We start from the raw sequence: 20,000 nt of genomic DNA, 5'->3' as shown, positions 1-20,000 counted from the left end.
GGCCCGTATGTGGAGGACCTGTCCAAACTGGCCGTAACATCACACAGTGACATCACACACCTCATGGACTGTGGGAACAAGGCTCGGTTAGACCACGCACACACACACACACACACACATGCACACACACATTGTGCATGCACTCAGTGATCACTGGGACCCCACTCCGGGGGTCCGGATAGTCCTAGAAAAATCTCTCTGTCTCCAGCAGTGTTCTGTAAATCTCTGCGTCACACCAGATCAAAGAAACCACGCAAAAGCACATTGCAGGCCAGCAGGGGGCGCCAACGCCTCACATGGCTGGATGGTGAATTCATCAAAGGAGCATAACGAGACGTAAACACCCGAGCACCGAGCTGAAGCTCCTTCACCCACAACAGCAGACCCTCCACTGGCCTCATTCATTCATTCATTCATTCATTAATCATGTGTTTGTTTGTTTGGTTATTTGTTTGTTTGTTTGTTTGGTTGTTTGGTTGGTTGTATAGGACAGTAGCTGCAACAAACATGAACGAGACGAGCAGCCGCTCTCATGCTGTTTTTACCATCATCTTCACCCAGCGCCGCCGTGACCAGCTCACCAACCTCGACACCGAGAAGGTAAACTGCTGTAGACGGAATGGGAGGAGCTAAACTGCTGTAGACGGAATGGGAGGAGCTAAACTGCTATAGACGGAATTGGAGGAGCTAAACTGCTGTAGGCGGAATGGGAGGAGCTAAACTGCTGTAGGCGGAATGGGAGGAGCTAAACTGCTGTAGACGGAATGGGAGGAGCTAAACTGCTATAGGTGGAATGGGAGGAGCTAAACTGCTGTAGGTGGAATGGGAGGAGCTTAACTGCTGTAGGTGGAATGGGAGGAGCTAAACTGCTGTAGATGGAATGGGAGGAGCTAAACTGCTGTAGGCGGAATGGGAGGAGCTAAACTGCTGTAGACGGAATGGGAGGAGCTATGTTATAAATCTCTCTCTCTCTCTCTCTCTCTATAGGTCAGTAAGATCAGTCTGGTGGATCTGGCCGGCAGTGAGAGAGCAGAGTCCTCTGGAGCGAAGGGCATCAGGTTAAAGGTCAGGAGATCAAAAGGTTCATTTATTATCTTCTGACCTGAATCCATAAAACAGATTATTATTTACCCTCCCCCTCTGCCCCCTCTCTCCCCCTCCTCCTCCCTCCTCTCCCCCTCCCCCTCTCTCTGTAGGAAGGTGCTAATATTAATAAGTCTCTCACCACTCTGGGGAAGGTTATATCTGCTCTGGCCGACATGGTGAGACACACACACACTCATACACACACAAAGACACACACACACATACACAGCTTATTTGCTGCTGTTGTTATTTGGTGTGTGTGTGTGTGTGTGTGCAGCAGAGCAGTAAGAAGAAGAGGAGTGAGTTTATTCCGTACAGAGACTCAGTGCTGACCTGGCTTCTGAAAGAGAACCTTGGTGAGAGAACACACACACACAGAAACACACACAACAAACAATACACACACACACAACAAATAACAACAGCAGTAAATCAGCTGTGTGTGTATATTTGATGTGTATTTTGTGTGTGTGTGTGTGTGTGTGTGTGTGTATGTATGTATGTGTGCATGTGTGTGTGTGTTACAGGGGGTAATTCTCGCACTGCTATGATTGCTGCTCTCAGTCCTGCTGACATCAACTATGAGGAAACTCTAAGTACTCTGCGGTACGGTACTCTACAGTTCCACCTGTTCCACATACAGAGCATCTCATTACATGAAGAACCGCGTAGCCAGCCAAAGAACCCTTTAATGGTTCTTTCAGCCAGGGTTCTATTTATACATTAGAGAGTTCAGTATAATTCTAATAATAATGCATCACTAATACCTGTGTGTGTGTGTGTGTGCAGGTACGCTGACCGGGCGAAACAGATCCGCTGTAATGCCATCATTAACGAAGACCCGAACGCCCGGCTGATCAGAGAGCTGAAGGAGGAAGTGAACAGACTGAGAGACATCCTGCTCACACAGGGGCTCAGTCAGCTCATCACTGCTGCAGGTACACACACACACACACACACACTTACACACACACACCCACGCTCATACACAGACATTCAAACACACACACGCGCACACACACACACATAGACATTCAACACACAGACGCTCATACACACACTCACATACACACACGCTCACACACACATGGTCCCTCAGCACTGAGTCTGTGTCTATCTGGCAGGTCCAGAAGTAAATAATAACCGCGAGTGTCCTGCACTGCCCACTGAGCCCGCCCCTAATGGTGCTCCACCAATTACAGCCCTTGTCTCTGGACAAAGCCCCATCCAGGATGGTGACCACACCTCTGAGGATGGCCTCAATCAATCAGAGTTTCAGAAAGAGATCATATCCAAGGAGGAGGCAGTAGAGAGACTGAGGGTAAGGGGGTGGTACTTATAAGACTGATGGTGAGGGGAGGGGCTTAGCGAATGGGGGAGGGGCATAAATACATGTTATTAACATGTTTATAGGAAACAGAGAAGATAATTGCCGAGCTAAACGAAACCTGGGAGGAGAAACTGAGAAAAACAGAATCTATACGACTGGAGAGGTAATAACACACACACACACACACACACACACACATTTATCTTCACAGATGTGTGTGTGTGTGTGTGTGTGAATTTGAAGCTGTGGTATGTGTGTACTCCTCTCAGAGAGACGCTGCTGGCTGAGATGGGTGTGTCCATTAAAGAGGACGGAGGGACTGTGGGTGTGTTTTCACCTAAAGGAGTGAGTACACACACTCATACACACACACACAAATACAGGATCAGTGTCTCTGTATAAATGTGTCTTTATGGGAGAATATATTTGTGTGTGTGTGTGTGTGTGTGTGTGTGGGGGCAGACTCCTCACCTGGTGAACCTGAATGAGGACCCTTTGATGTCAGAGTGTCTGCTGTATTACATCAAAGAGGGAGTGACCAGGTGTGTATGAGTATGTTGTAGAAGATGCTGTGAGGAGGAGGGTCTGGTGCTTGTCTCTGTGGGTGGAGCTGATGTTCTGCAGGAGACTGGAGCTGGGGTTTAGACTCTGCAGTAGTTCAGTACTAGTCTTAGTACACTATTCAGTTCTGCTGGAAACTAAAGGGTTAAATCTGTGAAACTAATCAGAAAACTGTCCAATCAGGATGCTTCTCTCAGTGCTCTCTGAGCAGATTCAGCTAAAGCAGCTCTCCCATTGGTCGGGACTTCACTGGTAGAACTGAAGACCTTCAGATTAACCAGCAACACAGTCAGGAACCAACCAATCACGCGCTGGAGTGATCTAGTCCCACTGGAGGTTCTAGAAAGGCAGATCACCTGTTTATTGTTTATTGTTTATTGTTTGTCCGTCAGGGCGGGGCAGAAGGATGTGGATATCCGGCTGAGTGGGCAGTTCATTAAGGAGCAGCACTGTGTGTTCTACTGTAACACTAACCACCATGGAGAGGGTAAGTGTGTGTGTGTGTGTGTGTGTGTGTGTGTGTGTGTGAGAGTGTGGTTTCAGTGTTAAACACAGGTATGTTCTGTCTCTCTGCTTCTGGAACTTCAGCGAGGGCTCTGCTCAGGTATCACTGCGTTTATATACAGTCCACCCGTCTGTCTGCTCATCCCTGTATCACCTCACCCCCCCCCCCCCCCCCCCCACACACACACACACACACACACTAATCCATCCCTCTCTACGCTCACTGCCCACAGACCACCTCCAGTCGTGTGTGTAAAACACAATGAGCCGCTGTGTGTGTGTGTGTGTGTGACTGATGAGCTGTCTCTCTTTAGTCGTCGTCACACTGGAGCCGTTAGAGGGGGCGGAGACCTACGTCAATGGGATACAAATCACCGAACCGACGGTGCTCAGACAAGGTGCGTACTGACGTTATATATACAGCCTACAGCATTTTAGCCCCTCCCATTCAGCCTACAGCAGTTGTGCCCCGCCCATTCAGCCTACAGCAGGTTAGCACCACCCACTTAGCCGTTTCGCTCGTGTAGCTCCACCTATTAAGTGTGTGTATGTGCTTGTGTGTGTGCTAGGTAACCGTGTTGTGATGGGGAAGAACCACGTGTTCCGCTTTAATCACCCGGATCAGGCTCGGCTGGAGAGAGAGCGCAGTTCCACCGTGGAGCAACAGGGGGAGCCAGCAGACTGGAGCTACGCCCAGAGAGAACTACTGGAGAACCAGGGCATCGACATCAAACTGGAGATGGACAAGAGGTGGAGAGACCCAGACAGAGAGAGAGAGAGACAGAGTGAAAGAGAGAGAGAGACAGAGATGTGTACACACTGATCCAATAGATTCTCTCTGTCTCTCTGTCTCTCTCTCTCTCTGTCTCTCTATGTCTCTCTCTCTCTCTGTCTCTCTGTCTCTCTCTGTCTCTCTTTGTCTCGCTCTCTCTCTCTCTGTCTCTCTGTCTCTCTCTGTCTCTCTTTGTCTCGCTCTCTCTCTCTCTGTCTCTCTCTGTCTCTGTCTCTGTCTCTCTATGTCTCTCTCTGTCTCTGTCTCTCTCTGTGTCTCTCTCTCTCTGTGTCTCTCTCTCTGTCTCTCTCTGTGTCTCTCTCTCTCTCTCTCTCTCTCTCAGGCTGCAGGATCTGGAGCTTCAGTACCGCAGAGAGAAAGAAGAAGCTGATCTACTGCTGGAGCAGCACCGACTGGTGAGAGGGAGACTGTCAGAGAGAGATTCAGCATTCAGTGTATTGGGGATGGTAAACGTGTGTGTGTGTGTGTGTGTGTGTGTGCAGTATGCAGATTCAGACAGTGGGGATGACTCTGATAAACGCTCCTGTGAGGAAAGCTGGAGACTGATCTCATCACTCAGAGAGAAACTACCAGCCAACAAGGTATCTCTCACACACACACACTCAAACACAGAGTGGGGGGGATTGGGAGGGTGGAGATTCAGTCAAAACACCAAAACACCCCTGCAATGTGTGTGTGTAGGTGCAGTGTATTGTGAAGCGCTGTGGATTACCCAGCAGTGGGAAGCGGCGTGAGCCCCAGCGCGTGTATCAGATTCCCCAGCGCCGCCGCATTAGCAAAGACCCCGAGAGCGTGACAGTGTGTGACCTACAGCTGCAGGCCGTCAAGGAGATCTGCTACCAGGTACTGACCAATATTGACTGGACGTTATAGAGCATTATAGAGCGCCCCCTACGCTTCCTGTAGTGTATTACAGTCTGTCAGAACAAGCATGTGGATCATATTAACATTATAGAGCATTATAGAGCGCCCCCTACACTTCCTGTAGTGTATTACAGTCTGTCGGAATGAGCGTTTGGATCATAGGATCATTATAGAGCATTATAGAGCGCCCCCTACGCTTCCTGTAGTGTATTACAGTCTGTCAGAATGAGCGTGTGGATCATAGAATCATTATAGAGCATTATAGAGCGCCCCCTACGCTTCCTGTAGTGTATTACAGTGTCAGAATGAGCGTGTGGATCATATGAACATTATAGAGTGCCCCCTACGCTTCCTGTAGTGTATTACAGTCTGTCGGAATGAGCGTGTGGATCATATGATCATTATAGAGCATTATAGAGCGCCCCCTACGCTTCCTGTAGTGTATTACAGTCTGTCGGAATGAGCGTGTGGATCATAGGATCATTATAGAGCATTATAGAGCGCCCCCTACGCTTCCTGTAGTGTATTACAGTCTGTCGGAATGAGCGTGTGGATCATAGGATCATTATAGAGCATTATAGAGCGCCCCCTACACTTCCTGTAGTGTATTACAGTCTGTCGTAACGAGCGTGTGGATCATATGAACATTATAGAGCGCCCCCTACACTTCCTGTAGTGTATTACAGTCTGTCGGAATGAGCGTGTGGATCATATGATCATTATAGAGCATTATAGAGCGCCCCCTACGCTTCCTGTAGTGTATTACAGTCTGTCGGAATGAGCGTGTGGATCATTGGATCATTATAGAGCGCCCCCTATGCTTCCTGTAGTGTATTACAGTCTGTCAGAATGAGCGTGTGCATCATATGATCATTATAGAGTGCCCCCTACGCTTCCTGTAGTGTATTACAGTCTGTCGGAATGAGCGTGTGGATCATATGATCATTATAGAGCATTATAGAGCGCCCCCTACGCTTCCTGTAGTGTATTACAGTCTGTCAGAATGAGTGTGTGGATCATATGATCATTATAGAGCATTATAGAGCGCCCCCTACGCTTCCTGTAGTGTATTACAGTCTGTCAGAATGAGCGTGTGGATCATATTAACATTATAGAGCATTATAGAGCGCCCCCCTACGCTTCCTGTAGTGTATTACAGTCTGTCGGAATGAGCGTGTGGATCATATGATCATTATAGAGCGCCCCCTACTCTTCCTGTAGTGTATTACAGTCTGTCGGAATGAGCGTGTGGATCATAGGATCATTATAGAGCATTATAGAGCGCCCCCTACGCTTCCTGTAGTGTATTACAGTCTGTCAGAATGAGTGTGTTGATCATATTAACATTATAGAGCATTATAGAGCGCCCCCTACGCTTCCTGTAGTGTATTACAGCAGGTCAGAATGAGCGTGTGAATCATAGGATCATTATAGAGCATTATAGAGCGCCCCCTACGCTTCCTGTAGTGTATTACAGTCTGTCGGAATGAGCGTGTGGATCATATGACCGTTATAGAGCATTATAGAGCGCCCCCTACGCTTCCTGTAGTGTATTACAGTCTGTCGGAATGAGCGTTATATGTAGGTATAGAGGTTTTGGGAATGTTATTTCAGCAATAGTGTAAGTGTCTGCTCCGTCCTGCAGGTGGCACTGGGAGATTTTAAACACACTCTGAGGGAGATCCAGGCTCTGGCCATCGTGAAGCTGAAAGAGCTGTTCAGGATGTATGGTAAAAAAGAGCCAGAGGACCGGGAGCTGTGGAGGGAGGTGGCCCAAGACGTGTGGGAGACAGTTGGTGTGGGCGAGGAGCGCGGGCAGAATGTGGCTGTGGCAGGGGAGGAAGGGACAGGGCGAACAGGTGTGTATGACCTGAAGGCTCACCTGGAGAAGCTGACGGACATCCTGCAGGAGGTGAAGGAGCAGAACAACATGAAGGACGAAGAGATCAAAGCACTTAGAGACCGGATGATGAAGATGGAGAGAGTCATACCTGGAGTACAGCAGGTAACACGCTCACACTCACACTCACACACACACACACACCCACACAGACACGGTCCTGAGCAGTCATGGTTGGTGGTTAATCTGATGTGTACGGCCTTTAGTCCTGCTCCTGAAGAACGGACCAGTGGGGAGTGGGTGTCTAGGTAGATACTGTGGAGAAGTCTATTCTCTATCCTGATTGGACAGTTTCCTGTTGGGTGTTTTAAACACAGTTTTACAGTTCTGGGTTCCACCCAGTGATGACCGTGTGTGTGTGTGTGTGTGTGTGTGTGTGGTTTAGGACGATTGCTCGACGGAGGACCAGGTTTGCGAGGATAAGGAGTCAGATGAGGGGCGTGGTCCTGATCAGGATGGACAAAGCTCTGTGTCCAATGAGGAGCGAGTGACGCGTCTGATGGAGGAAGACCCTGCCTTCCGCAGGGGGCGGCTCCGCTGGCTCAAACAGGAACAGACCCGCATACAAAACCTACAGCAGCAGCAGATCACGAAGCGGCTGCGACATGGAGGTGGGGCTAAGGGCGGGGCCGGAGAGGGGGCTGTGGTCCATCTGCCCGGAACTGGCCGGTTCATCCCCCCGCAGGAGTGCAAGCTGAAGTTTCCCTTTAAGAGCAACCCGCAGCACCGTCTGTCCTGGAGCCCTGCGTCCCTGCAGGCCTCACCCATGGGGGAGGAGAAGAGCGAAGGGGAGGGACAGAAAGGCAGTCAGTCTCCGCCCACAAATCACATGTCTCCACACGCCGCAACCCAGACTGTCCCGGCAGTGCTTCCATTCCTTGCTGCTCCGTTCCAGATGCCGGTCGTCATGGGGACCCAGCACATGCGCACACCTTCCCCTCACCGCAACTGGCAACCACATAACTCTGACGGCGGTAGCTATGGCAACAGCGGCGGCCACTTTCCACAGCAGCAGTTGCCGCAGTTGCCGCAGTGGCGTTACAGGCGTAATTCTCTAGACAGCTCTACAGCATCTGGCAGGCAGGGTCGCTACGGCAACAGTACCCACGGTGACTACAACAACCAACAGCAAGGGGGTCGTGGTCGCTATCGGCAACAGTCGCCGAGCCCTGGAGCGAGAGGGGAGGCTGGATACCAACCTAAAGATGGTTACTATGGCAACCAACATCATCATTACCAGCATCAGCAGCCGTTTATCCCCCACTTTCAGATGTACCAGACTCCCGTGCACACACTGTCACGCGACACACACCCTGAACACACACACGGAAGCTGGGGGTGTGTCCCCAAATTCCAGCTGGGGTACACCACACCCCCCCGCATGAGACGGCAGTACAGTGCCCCCGACCTGAAGAACAAGGAAACGCCCGTCTGAGTGTCTGAGTGTGTGTGTGAGTGTGTGTGTGAGTGCTTACCTTCTATACCTGCTCGATGTCCACTTTGATGCTCATGTGATGATGTCATTAGCTGTTTAGCGCACTGACCGCACTACGCTAATGGACAGCACAGAGACTCCCAGCAGCCAAATAACCACACACACACTCCGCTGGGTCCTGTGTGTGAAAGGAGAACTCCACTACTAATTCAGAATTCTCAGCAAACATGTCAGAGTCGTGTACGTTCTAGATAGCCTCCCCCAGTCAGAGCTGTTCTCCAGTCTGAGCTGTTCTACAGTGGAGGTTCTAGATAAGCTCCCCCAGTCAGAGCTGGAGTTTTACAGTGGGGGTTCTAGATAAGCTCCCCAGTCAGAGCTGTGGTTCTACAGTGGAGGTGAAGGGAAGCAGACGTCTGAAGCTCTAATAAAAGCTCCTCACAGAAAGTTCTTCACCTAATGGTGATGAAGACGCTGCCTGATGCCTGAGACACTGAATCAGTTTATCTGTTTAATTCTGAAATATGGGTGAAGTTTCCCTTTAACTATAAAACTATGTTGCGTAACCACAGAGAAGCTAAAGCTCTGCAGTCCGATCTACAGAGGATCCTCTATATCCTGTTACAGTGCCTTTATTTCTGTGTGTGTGTGTGTGTGTGTGTGTGTACAGCTCAGCTGATCCCAAAGACTGTAGACATGTTTGTGGAAACCACACTGCTGCCATCTGTTGGCTACGAAAGGTTACTCATAAGTAAGGGTTGTGTGTGCGCGCGTGTGTGTAATGAACACTACCTCCTCTATGCAATAGAGATTTGGGAATTGAGAGATAGTGAAGAGAGAGAGATAGGGTCAGATGTTGTGTTACTGCCGTGCTCTGCAGGGCTAAACTAAGATCAGTGGGCGAGGGAGCATCACACTGAGCACTCTCTCTACCGGTTTTACCAGATGAACACTGACACACTGTAAAGTGGGCGGAGTCTTAGCGGCAGCAGTGTGAGCATCGGAACAAACTAAATGTGTGTGTGTTTGTGAGTGTGTGAGTATGTGTGTGTGTTTGTGTGCTATTCGTGCTTTGCAGATTCTTGGTGCAATTTGGTGAAAACCATCATTATAACCATGACTGAAGCGACATGTTGCCACGGAAACGACAGTCTCTAGCAAGTCTGAGGTGTAGAACGTAATGTGTGTGTGTGTGTGTGTGTCAGAGCTTGCTGTACTGGTCGCTACAAACCTCACACTGGTGCCGGTGATGGGAGAAGTGGCTGATTGATTATCAGTTATTATCTTTAATCGTTGATTGTTATGACTTGATTAATTATTGATTATTATGAGCGATTATTGATTAGGTTGATTGTACAATAGGAACGTTTGTTGCTCTTTAGAAAGTTGTCCCTCTGTATGTCCCCATGACAACAAGTGTTGGGGCGAAGTAGGCGGAGCTTATGGGACAATCAGGTGTTTTTTTTTTGAAGGTGTGTGTGAGTGTGTGTAACCGGCTCTTCTTGACGTCAGTCTGTAACTGTGTTGATGATTTTTGGCGGGCGGAGGGTGGAGCGGGCGGATGGGAGGGTGGAGCGGGCGGGGTCATGAGGAACCTCTCCTCAGTCCAGCAGTCCTGTTCTGTCTGTTTCTACAGGAGTTAAAGTGGAAGGTCGGACTTTACTGCAGTGATACTCCAGCCTGATCTGAAGGTCACATATACACACTAACACTTTTACTGCCCCCCTCGGGTGGTCTGGGGTGTGATGTATAATGAGATGTGTTATATAATGGGATGTGATCTATACTGGAGTCAACGTCTCCAGTGGGATTTGAGCCTTTTTTTTCTGTTTTTGATCCTTGTATTTTCGACTGTGTGTGTGTGTGTGTGTGTGTGTGTGTGTGTGAGATCTAAGAGTGGAGTGATGACGTCTCAAAAAAAAAATCAGTAAAACAGAAATTTAAACTACTGAGTGTCTGTGTCTCTGTCTGAGTGTCTGTGTCTGTGTCTCTGTCTGAGTGTGTGTGTGTCTCTGTCTGAGTGTCTGTGTCTGTGTGTCTGTGTCTCTGTCTGAGTGTGTGTGTGTCTCTGTCTGAGTGTCTGTGTCTGTGTCTCTGTCTGAGTGTGTCTGTGTCTCTGTCTGAGTGTGTGTGTGTCTCTGTCTGAGTGTCTGTGTCTCTGTCTGTGTGTCTCTGAGTGTCTGTGTCTCTGTCTGTGTGTCTCTGTCTGAGTGTCTGTGTGTCTCTGTGTCTCTGTCTGTGGGTCTCTGTCTGAGTGTCTGTGTCTCTGTCTGTGTGTCTCTGTCTGAGTGTCTGTGTCTCTGTCTGTGGGTCTCTGTCTGTGGGTCTCTGTCTGAGTGTCTGTGTCTCTGTCTGTGTGTCTCTGTCTGAGTGTCTGTGTCTCTGTCTGTGTGTCTCTGTCTGAGTGTCTGTGTCTGTCCGAGTGTCTCTGTCTGAGTGTCTGTGTCTCTGTCTGTGTGTCTCTGTCTGAGTGTCTGTGTCTGTCTGAGTGTCTCTGTCTGTGTGTCTCTGTCTCTGTGTGTCTCTGTCTGAGTGTCTGTCTCTGTCTGGGTGTCTGTGTCTCTGTGTCTCTGTCTGAGTGTCTGTGTGTCTCTGTCTGAGTGTCTGTGTGTCTCTGTTTGAGTGTCTGTGTCTGAGTGTGTGTCTCTGTCTGAGTGTGTGTCTCCCCGTCTGTGTGTCTCTGTCTGGGTGTCTGTGTCTCTGTCTGGGTGTCTGTGTGTCTCTGTCTGGGTGTCTGTGTGTCTCTGTCTGGGTGTCTGTGTCTGAGTGTGTGTGTCTCTGTCTGTGTCTGTGTGTCTCTGTCTGAGTGTGTGTGTCTCTGTCTGTGTGTCTCTGTCTGTGTGTCTCTGTGAGCTCCCTCAGAGTGGGGTTAGAGCTGAGCTCCTTCAGAGTAGGGGTGGGGGGTTGGGGGGGTTTGGGGGTTCATTGTGAAACTGAGCTCCACTGTAGAGAAACTGACCCACAGCATGGATCCCTCCACCATGTAATATGTGCTATGTGATGTAAATGAAAACAGTACACACTGGGCGATGTTCCGGTCCCAGTTCCTGAGTGGTTCTGTGGTACAGAGTGGAGGAACATCAGTGAGGAACAGTTGCACTCAGCGGAGGAGGAAGAGCAGCTGTGTGGTTTAAAGGAAACGAGCTGTTTCTGATAAAGAGCTGCTTCAGACTGCAGAGAGGAGACAGAGACCGTTCCAGCAGCAGAACCTCCAGCAGCCAAACGTGAGTCTGATCATCCTCTCCTCTATTATTGCTCTTTTATTAAAGGTAGAGAAATCTCCGGCGCAGCGGGAGCTCCTGCTCTCTGTGACTGAAACCAACCCAAAAACCTTTTAATCCCAGCGGGCTGAATCCGCGCGCCGGTCGAGTGGCAAAGGGTCGTCTTCTCGCTCCCGCAGCAGCGGCGTTTCCCTGTTGTAGATATTTGATGAAATACTCAGTTAAAAACAGAGTAAAGATTGAAAATGTCATCTGATCAATTATCAGCTGATAATCAATAGGAGTGATCGTCAGTTTTTTATTATTTGATCATAAATCATCGCTTTCGGTTGGTTTGAGGATTAAAACAGTCGGAACTGGAGAAAGTTTACTGAGAAAGTTTTCAGTGATTCTTTCTTTTGATGGTTTTTAATAGTTAATAAACCGGGTCGGGTCTGAAATGTTCAAAATTGTAACGTTCCGATTTTGTTCTGGTCAGAATGCTCCTCTTCCTCAGCCTCCTCCTCCTGGCTCCTCGTTGCCAGGTGGCGATGTCCAGCGGTTGCCAGAGCGACAGGAACACCGACCACAGGCCACGGGTCAGCTGTGTGGGGCGGGGTCTGACCGCAGTGCCCGATGGGATCGACGATGGGACGCAGGTTTTGGTTCTGTCCCAAAATCAGTTTGGCTCGCTGTCCTGGGCCGCTTACAGCAGGTACACTCAGCTGCATGAGCTGGACCTGAGCCAAAACCACATCAAGGTCATCGACCCATCAGGTGAGGCCCAGAGGGGCGGAGCTTTAATAAAGGTGATCAGAGAGGGTCCCGTTGGTAAGCGGTGTCTGTGTAGTCCTACTCCACACCCCGTTACGTGACATCATTTCATTCTAATTACCTGTAATTGGCATGATGTCGTCTCATCGACCAATCAAGTGCCTTCTTTTGTTCACAAACACAAACGAGATACAGACTGAAAGTCTGGGTGATAAAACCCCTGCCTGGTCTCCCTCCCAGGTCCAGAGCTGCAGAACCTCCGCGTGCTGCGGTTGTCTAACAACAGGCTGGAAGGTTTGGGTGGCCGAGTGTTCCGCTTCGCCCCCGTGCTGATGGAGGTGTATTTGGACGGAAACGATCTCCGCACCCTTCATGACGCCACCTTCGGAGATCTCCCACAGCTAGAGGTCATCAACCTCTCTGGGAACAAGCTGCCCGCGCTGCCGCGCCGCCTGCTGGAGGCCATCACCTCCACCAGCCTGAAGACCTTCGATCTAGAAGACAACCGTGTCCAGCACCTGCCTGACGAGTTCTTCTCCTCCAAGCCCGAGCTGCCCTATGTCTATCTGTCCCAGAACCCCTGGCTGTGCAGCTGTCAGGTGGGCTACCTGCAGCAGTACCTTGATGACCAGGGTCATAATGTATACAAGCACACTACTTCTGTCAGAGGGACGGAGAGCACTCTGAATGATGCGAGTGGACGTCTTCCCGGAGACAGAGACATGAAGGTCAGCATTACGAACGACCCGGACAGTGTGGTGTGTGCCGGGCCGCCGGCCTTAAAGGGGATGAGCATTGTGGACCTCCAGGAGGACCAGTACTGCAGCATAAACACACCCTTATTGCACGACCTTGAAACGCCCTCTACCCCTTCAACCACTCAACCAACAACGGCCCCTGAATCCAGAACAACCGTCTCAGCAACTGAGACCGAGGCAACTACCGTATCAACCCCGCCAACAGCATCAGCAACCGCTACACCCACAGGTGGCGGCTCTGTGCAAGCTTTTACCACACCTAGCATCTGGACCAGACTTGAAACCTGGACCCTCAGGCAAGTATGGACTGATTGGATCCCGCAGTCCAGGACGCTGAAAGACATCGCTACAGCTAGAAGTGAACTGAGCCGTCTGAGAACCTCCAAAGCGCTCTCTATGTCCATTATTGATCCGGGAACCTCACTGATCCCAGTGACCTGGACCTTCCCACAGACAGTTGGACCCCAGCCCACATTCTCTACCAGCCATCAGAAGACGTCCACGGCGCCCCCTACGTCCACTCTTGATCCGGGAACCTCACCACACTGGACATCTTCGCAGGCTACAACACCCCTATCCACATCTTCTACAAGCCTTCTAAGGACCTCTAGAGCTCCCTCTTCTGGCGTCCCTGGTCCAGAAACCTCCATTCCGTTCTACCGTGCCTCAGGTGCCTCCCGTTCAGTGTCCGGTTGCGGGGTGCCGTGGTGCTGGTGGCTGTTTGCCGGCTTCTTGCCGCTTTGCATCCTCTCAGCACTCTGCTCCTGCATGCTCTTCCTCTGGATCCTCGTCACCTACGCCACTCTGTACCGGCCAATCCAGAGGCGAGTTCACAAGCAGGAAGACGAGGGAGTGACCCTGCTGACCTTCCAGACCGATCTCGAAGGCATGGGTGGATCAGGGGCGGAGAGCGAAGCAGTGGTGTTTCTGCCAGCAGAGAAGATCCCCATTAAGAGCCAGGCAGTGTTCCGCTCGGTTCTGTTCATCGCAAAAGAAGACGAGGAGGCGGAGGGGGGCGGAAGGAGAGAGGGAGTGAGAGGCGAGGATGGTGTAAAAATAGAGCTGGTGCCGGCAGTGGAGGAGGAGAGGACGGGGGTGATGCTGCGGCAGGAGAAAGAGAGAGACAGACCAGGGATGGAGAGGCAGGACGTGTTCAGGAAGACCCTGTACAGGATGATAAGCCGAGAGGAAGAGATAGAGGGGTGGAGGGAGGTGGAGGAGAGCTGGGGGCCGGCTGAGAGACAGACAGGAGACAGAGGAGTGGAGAGAGGGAAGAAGCGCTACAGTCTGATCCTGAGGGAGGACGGGGGGAGTGTGCTGGACAGGGACGAAGGGATGGAGTGGTTGGTAGGAGAGTGGGAGGGAGGGGGAGGGTTGACCAGAGGAAGCTGGGGATCTCTGATCAGGAGAATAGAAGGAGGGGCTTCCATAACTCCGCCCTCACGAGCTGAAAGTAAGAGTGATGGAGAAGAGGCTATACCTGTAGGAGTACACAGGGCCACACAGAATGCAAGCAGGGCTATACCTGAAGAAGGTGTAGCTTTAGCTAAGGGAGGTGGGGCTAAAGCAGAGGGAGGTGGTGCTACAGCTTTAGAAGATGGGGCAATTCCTGAGGTAGGCGGGGTTGTACCTGGAGGAGATGTAATAATGTTTGAGGGAGGCGGAGTTACATCAGTTTAGGTTTGGGAAGCAGTGCCTTGGCTGGTGCTGTATGAACCAGTGGGCGGGGCTAAATAATATTAACCTTTTTTATAGGACGATCGTATCCCTGTTGCTTGTGTGTGTGTGTGTGTGTCTCTCTCTCTCTCTGTGTGCATGTGTGTCTCTCTTTGTGTGTGTGTGTGTCTGTGTGTGTCTCTCTCTCTCTCTCTCTCTGTGTGTGTGTGCGTGCGTGTGTCTCTCCTTGTGTGTCTCTGTGTGTATCTCTCTGTGTGTGTGCGTGTGTGTCTCTCTCTCTGTGTGTGTGTGTGCGTGTGTGTCTCTCTCTCTGTGTGTGTGCGTGCGTGTGTGTCTCTCTTTGTGTGTCTGTGTGTGTCTCTGTGTGTATCTCTTTGTGTGTGTGTCTGTGTGTGTCTCTGTGTGTGTGCGTGCGTGTGTCTCTCTTTGTGTGTCTGTGTGTGTCTCTGTGTGTATCTCTCTGTGTGTGTGCGTGTGTGTCTCTCTCTCTCTGTGTGTGTGTGCGTGTGTGTGTCTCTGTGTGTGTCTGTGTGTGTCTCTGTGTGTATCTCTCTGTGTGTGTGCGTGTGTGTCTCTCTCTCTCTGTGTGTGTGTGTCTGTGTGTGTCTCTGTGTGTGTGCGTGCGTGTGTGTCTCTGTGTGTGTCTCTCTGTGTGTGTGCGTGTGTGTCTCTCTCTCTCTGTGTGTGTGTGCGTGTGCTGGTGTATCTCTGCTAGGAAATAAAGACATCTGTTTCCTGAGCGTCTCCGAGTGTCATCACTGTTCCTCATCAGCTTCTGTTTTCTGCTCATAGCCGCTGAGATCCTGCAGAACACGCAGAACCCTGCTGGGTGGGCCGCTTCAGTACTGCATGCCGTCGCTGCTAGAAGAAAACCTTGTAAGGTCACTGTTGTGGAGATTTTGCTCAGTGTTCTGTGACCACTGACTTTCCTTCACTGTTAGCAGCACTAGCATTAAAGGTGCAGCTGGTATTGGTGGACGTGCCGGACTGAGGAGGGCGCTGTATTTACTGAGCAGTACGGGGAAGCACTGCCCAGTATGTGGCCCAGAGTGTGGTCAGTGGTCCAGACACCAGCTTCTCTCCAACTGAAACCGAAACGATTCATGGCCTTAATCTTCACAGAGAGAGCAACCTTCTCATTACCCTGACAGTCAGAGCGCGTGGTAGAGCCTGATTAAGCCCAGAGGAAACCTGCCGTCATATTAAGCAGATGACCATGCAGTGTGGACTGCCACACCAAGCCCAGATAAGTATCCAGTGAAATACTCCCAGCTGAGTGGCCGTGCTCAGCTATTCAGTAATAATCTCATTAATGTTTCTCCACGGTGATTATCAATATTAAGAGCCTCATAAATCAACAGCAGTAATGGGATATGAAATGCATATGGCAGGACAGCTCGGTGGCGGTGCAGAGAAGCCCTGATCATTCAGCACTAGATCTGTAGAACATGTTAAATATGAGGTGCATGTTTAAAGAGGCAGAGGTGTAGTGATGTCCAGCTGGTCCAGCCCGGCACAGGGAGCAGGTGCTGGACAGTGTTCTCTTTCACAGGCTCTGCACTGTCGGTGCTTCAGAAAACATAATCATATTAATATCCAGAAGTCGGGATATCATAATAATCAGGAATCATAATAAACCTACTTCTCAGAAATCGCAACCCAAAATCTCTCAGCTCGGTTCTGAGAGCAGTGAAAGCTGCCCAGCATATGCCTGGGGGCTCCACACTGCCACAAACACAACAACTGAAAAACACAATGAGGGCAAACGTGTAACGGGATACATTCCAATAAGCGCCCCACAGCTCTAACTAGGGCGCCTAGCTCAGGCGCAGAGGGCGGAGGCTCAGTGATCCAGTGCAGCAGCGGAACTATTGGAACTCCGCCGCTGAACGAGGCCGGAAGCTGCGCAGAGAGGTAAACAGCCTTCTTCATTAAATCCCCTGAAGCGAGTCTAAGTGGGGTCTTTATACGTCGTTGTCTAGAACAGCAGTCTAGAACAGCAGTCTAGAACAGCAGTAGCGGTTCAGAGCTTCTACGCAGCGGATCTTCATAACGTAGCGGTTACTGAGCTCAGCTGTGTTACGGGTTAGCTAGATTAGCATGTTGCTAAAGCACAGATCTGTTAAACCCAGTGCGGACACGCGTGTTACTAGCAGTGTAGTGTAGCTGTGTAGCAGTGTAGTGTAGCTGTGTAGTGTAGCAGTGTAGCTATAGTGTAGTGTAGCAGTGTAGTGTAGTGTAGCAGTGTAGTGTAGCAGTGTAGTGTAGCTGTGTAGTGTAGCAGTGTAGTGTAGCAGTGTAGTTGTGTAGTGTAGCAGTGTAGTGTAGCAGTGTAGCTATAGTGTAGTGTAGCAGTGTAGTGTAGTAGTGTAGTGTAGCTGTGTAGTGTAGCAGTGTAGCTATAGTGTAGTGTAGCAGTGTAGTGTAGTAGTGTAGTGTAGTAGTGTAGTGTAGCAGTGTAGTGTAGTAGTGTAGTGTAGCAGTGTAGTGTAGCTGTGTAGTGTAGCAGTGTAGTGTAGTAGTGTAGTGTAGCAGTGTAGTGTAGCAGTGTAGTGTAGCAGTGTAGTGTAGCTGTGTAGTGTAGCTGTGTAGTGTAGCAGTGTAGTGTAGCAGTGTAGTGTAGTAGTGTAGTGTAGCTGTGTAGTGTAGCTGTGTAGTGTAGCAGTGTAGTGTAGTAGTGTAGTGTAGCAGTGTAGTGTAGCTGTAGTGTAGCAGTGTAGTGTAGCTGTAGTGTAGCAGTGTAGCAGTGTAGTGTAGCAGTGTAGTGTAGCTGTGTAGTGTAGCTGTGTAGTGTAGTGTAGCTGTGTAGTTGTGTAGTGTAGCTGTGTAGTGTAGCAGTGTAGTGTAGCAGTGTAGCTGTGTAGTGTAGTAGTGTAGCAGTGTAGTGTAGCAGTGTAGTGTAGCTGTAGTGTAGCAGTGTAGTGTAGCTGTAGTGTTGTGTAGTGTAGTGTAGCAGTGTAGCTGTAGTGTAGTGTAGCTGTGTAGTGTAGCTGTAGTGTAGCAGTGTAGTGTAGCTATAGTGTAGTGTAGCAGTGTAGTGTAGCAGTAGTGTTGTGTAGTGTAGTGTAGCTGTAGTGTAGTGTAGCTGTGTAGTGTAGCAGTGTAGTGTAGCAGTGTAGTGTAGCTGTGTAGTGTAGTGTAGCAGTGTAGCTATAGCGTAATGTAGCTATAGTGTAGTGTAGCAGTGTAGCAGCAGTGTAGTGTAGCTATAGTGTAGTGTAGCAGTGTAGTGTAGCTGTACTGTAGCAGTGTAGTGTAGCAGTGTAGTGTAGCAGTGTAGTGTAGCTGTGTAGTTTAGCAGTGTAGTGTAGCAGTGTAGTTTAGCTGTAGTGTAGTGTAGCTGTGTAGTGTAGCTGTAGTGTAGTGTAGCTGTAGTGTTGTAGTGTAGCTATAGTGTAGTGTAGTAGTGTAGCTGTAGTGTAGCAGTGTAGCTGTAGTGTAGCTATAGTGTAGTGTAGTTGTGTAGTGTAGTGTAGCTGTAGTGTAGCTGTGTAGTGTAGTGTAGCTGTGTAGTGTAGCGGTGTAGTATAGCTGTAGTGTAGCAGTGTAGCTGTAGTGTAGCAGTGTAGTGTAGCTGTAGTGTAGTGTAGCTATAGTGTAGTGTAGCTGTGTAGTGTAGCAGTGTAGTGTAGCAGTGTAGTGTTGTAGTGTAGTGTAGCTATAGTGTAGTGTAGCAGTGTAGTGTAGCAGTGTAGCTGTAGTGTAGCAGTGTAGTGTAGCTATGTAGTGTAGCTGTTGTGTAGCAGTGTAGTTTAGCTGTAGTGTAGCTGTAGTGTAGTGTAGCTGTGTAGTGTAGCTATAGTGTAGGTGTAGCTGTAGTAGTAGTGTAGCTGTAGTGTAGCTATAGTAGTGTAGCAGTAGTAGTAGTGTAGTGTAGTGTAGCTGTAGTGTTGTAGTAGTAGTGTAGTGTAGCAGTAGTGTAGTAAAAGTGTAGCTGTAGTGTAACAGTAGGGTAATGTAGCTGTAGTGTAGTGTGACTGTAGTGTAACGGTAGTGTAGTGTAACGGTAGGGTAATGTAGCTGTAGTGTAGTGTGACTAGTGTATCGGTAGGGTAATGTAGCTGTAGTGTAAGGGTAGTGTAGTGTAACGGTAGGGTAATGTAGCTGTAGTGTAGCTGTAGTGTAGTGTGACTGTAGTGTAACGGTAGGGTAATGTAGCTGTAGTGTAAGGGTAGTGTAGTGTAACGGTAGGGTAATGTAGCTGTAGTGTAACTGTAGTGTAGTGTAACGGTAGGGTAATGTAGCTGTAGTGTAGTGTGACTGTAGTGTAACGGAAGGGTAATGTAGCTGTAGTGTAACGGTACGGTAGTGTAAGGGTAGGGTAACAGTAGGGTAATGTAGCTGTAGTGTAACTAGTGTAATGTAAGGGTAGTGTAACGGTAGGGTAGGGTAATGTAGCTGTAGTGTAACTGTAATGTAACGGTAGGGTAATGTAGCTGTAGTGTAGTGTGACTGTAGTGTAACGGTAGGGTAATGTAGCTGTAGTGTAACTGTAGCTGTAGTGTAACAGTAGGGTAATGTAGCTGTAGTGTAGTGTAACAGTAGGGTAATGTAGCTGTAGTGTAACAGTAGGGTAATGTAGCTGTAGTGTAGTGTGACTGTAGTGTAACGGTAGGGTAATGTAGCTGTAGTGTAACTGTAGTGTAGTGTAACAGTAGGGTAATGTAGCTGTAGTGTAACAGTAGGGTAATGTAGCTGTAGTGTAACTGTAGTGTAGTGTAACAGTAGGGTAATGTAGCTGTAGTGTAACAGTAGGGTAATGTAGCTGTAGTGTAACTGTAGTGTAGTGTAACGGTAGGGTAATGTAGCTGTAGTGTAACTGTAGTGTAGTGTAACGGTAGGGTAATGTAGCTGTAGTGTAAGGGTAGTGTAGTGTAATGGTAGGGTAATGTAGCTGTAGTGTAGTGTGACTGTAGTGTAACGGTAGGGTAATGTAGCTGTAGTGTAACTAGTGTAGCGGTAGGGTAGTGTAGCTGTAGTGTAACTGTAGTGTAGTGTGACTGTAGTGTAACGGTAGTGTAGTGTAGCTGTAGTGTAGCTGTAGTGTGACTGTAGTGTAACGGTAGGGTAGTGTAACTGTAGTGTAGTGTGACTGTAGGGTAATGTAGCTGTAGTGTAACT

General features: G+C 49.4%; 3 protein-coding genes across 11 annotated transcripts in view; all 3 read left to right on the top strand.

Annotated features, from left to right (window-relative positions):
* The window catches only part of LOC140576784 (kinesin-like protein KIF1C), a 14,222-nt gene extending 3,804 nt beyond the window's left edge, over positions 1 to 10,418 (top strand). The window contains exons 6-24 of one of the 7 annotated variants that reach the window (XM_072696395.1): positions 1 to 86; positions 489 to 600; positions 988 to 1,065; positions 1,197 to 1,262; positions 1,367 to 1,442; positions 1,614 to 1,692; positions 1,876 to 2,024; positions 2,211 to 2,407; positions 2,500 to 2,579; positions 2,686 to 2,761; positions 2,879 to 2,958; positions 3,370 to 3,464; positions 3,796 to 3,879; positions 4,051 to 4,231; positions 4,597 to 4,669; positions 4,757 to 4,855; positions 4,956 to 5,117; positions 6,784 to 7,143; positions 7,424 to 10,418. The exon at positions 1 to 86 is cut by the window's left edge and continues 93 nt beyond it. In XM_072696395.1, coding sequence (XP_072552496.1) covers positions 1 to 86; positions 489 to 600; positions 988 to 1,065; positions 1,197 to 1,262; positions 1,367 to 1,442; positions 1,614 to 1,692; positions 1,876 to 2,024; positions 2,211 to 2,407; positions 2,500 to 2,579; positions 2,686 to 2,761; positions 2,879 to 2,958; positions 3,370 to 3,464; positions 3,796 to 3,879; positions 4,051 to 4,231; positions 4,597 to 4,669; positions 4,757 to 4,855; positions 4,956 to 5,117; positions 6,784 to 7,143; positions 7,424 to 8,473 — 3,183 coding nt within the window. In that variant the 3' untranslated portion in view covers positions 8,474 to 10,418. Of the gene's footprint in view, positions 87 to 488; positions 601 to 987; positions 1,066 to 1,196; positions 1,263 to 1,315; positions 1,443 to 1,613; positions 1,693 to 1,875; positions 2,025 to 2,210; positions 2,408 to 2,499; positions 2,580 to 2,685; positions 2,762 to 2,878; positions 2,959 to 3,369; positions 3,465 to 3,795; positions 3,880 to 4,050; positions 4,232 to 4,596; positions 4,856 to 4,955; positions 5,118 to 6,783; positions 7,144 to 7,423 lie in introns of all 7 variants that reach the window. The other 6 variants (XM_072696393.1, XM_072696391.1, XM_072696390.1 and 3 more) reach the window with 6 other exon arrangements.
* Positions 10,419 to 11,419: 1,001 nt separating this feature from the next.
* Positions 11,420 to 15,599, top strand: gp1ba (glycoprotein Ib platelet subunit alpha). Of its 2 annotated transcripts, none has more exons than XM_072696556.1 (3): positions 11,420 to 11,694; positions 12,188 to 12,447; positions 12,685 to 15,599. In XM_072696556.1, exons 2-3 carry the CDS (start codon positions 12,222 to 12,224, stop codon positions 14,880 to 14,882), a joined length of 2,424 nt encoding a protein of 807 aa, XP_072552657.1. In that variant the 5' UTR covers positions 11,420 to 11,694; positions 12,188 to 12,221; the 3' UTR covers positions 14,883 to 15,599. The 2 variants fall into 2 exon arrangements, with proteins under 2 accessions (XP_072552657.1, XP_072552656.1); XM_072696555.1 differs by having other exon boundaries at positions 12,170 to 12,447.
* Positions 15,600 to 15,723: 124 nt separating this feature from the next.
* trappc1 (trafficking protein particle complex subunit 1) overlaps positions 15,724 to 20,000 on the top strand; it is a 7,665-nt gene continuing 3,388 nt past the window's right edge. The window contains exon 1 of one of the 2 annotated variants that reach the window (XM_072696557.1): positions 15,724 to 16,793. The gene's annotated coding sequence lies outside the window, so the exon portion shown is untranslated. The other variant, XM_072696558.1, reaches the window with a different exon arrangement.

The sequence above is a fragment of the Salminus brasiliensis genome, chromosome 14 (genome assembly GCF_030463535.1).
Source record: "Salminus brasiliensis chromosome 14, fSalBra1.hap2, whole genome shotgun sequence".
NCBI lineage: Eukaryota > Metazoa > Chordata > Actinopteri > Characiformes > Bryconidae > Salminus > Salminus brasiliensis.
This window is presented reverse-complemented; position numbering and strand designations above follow the sequence as displayed.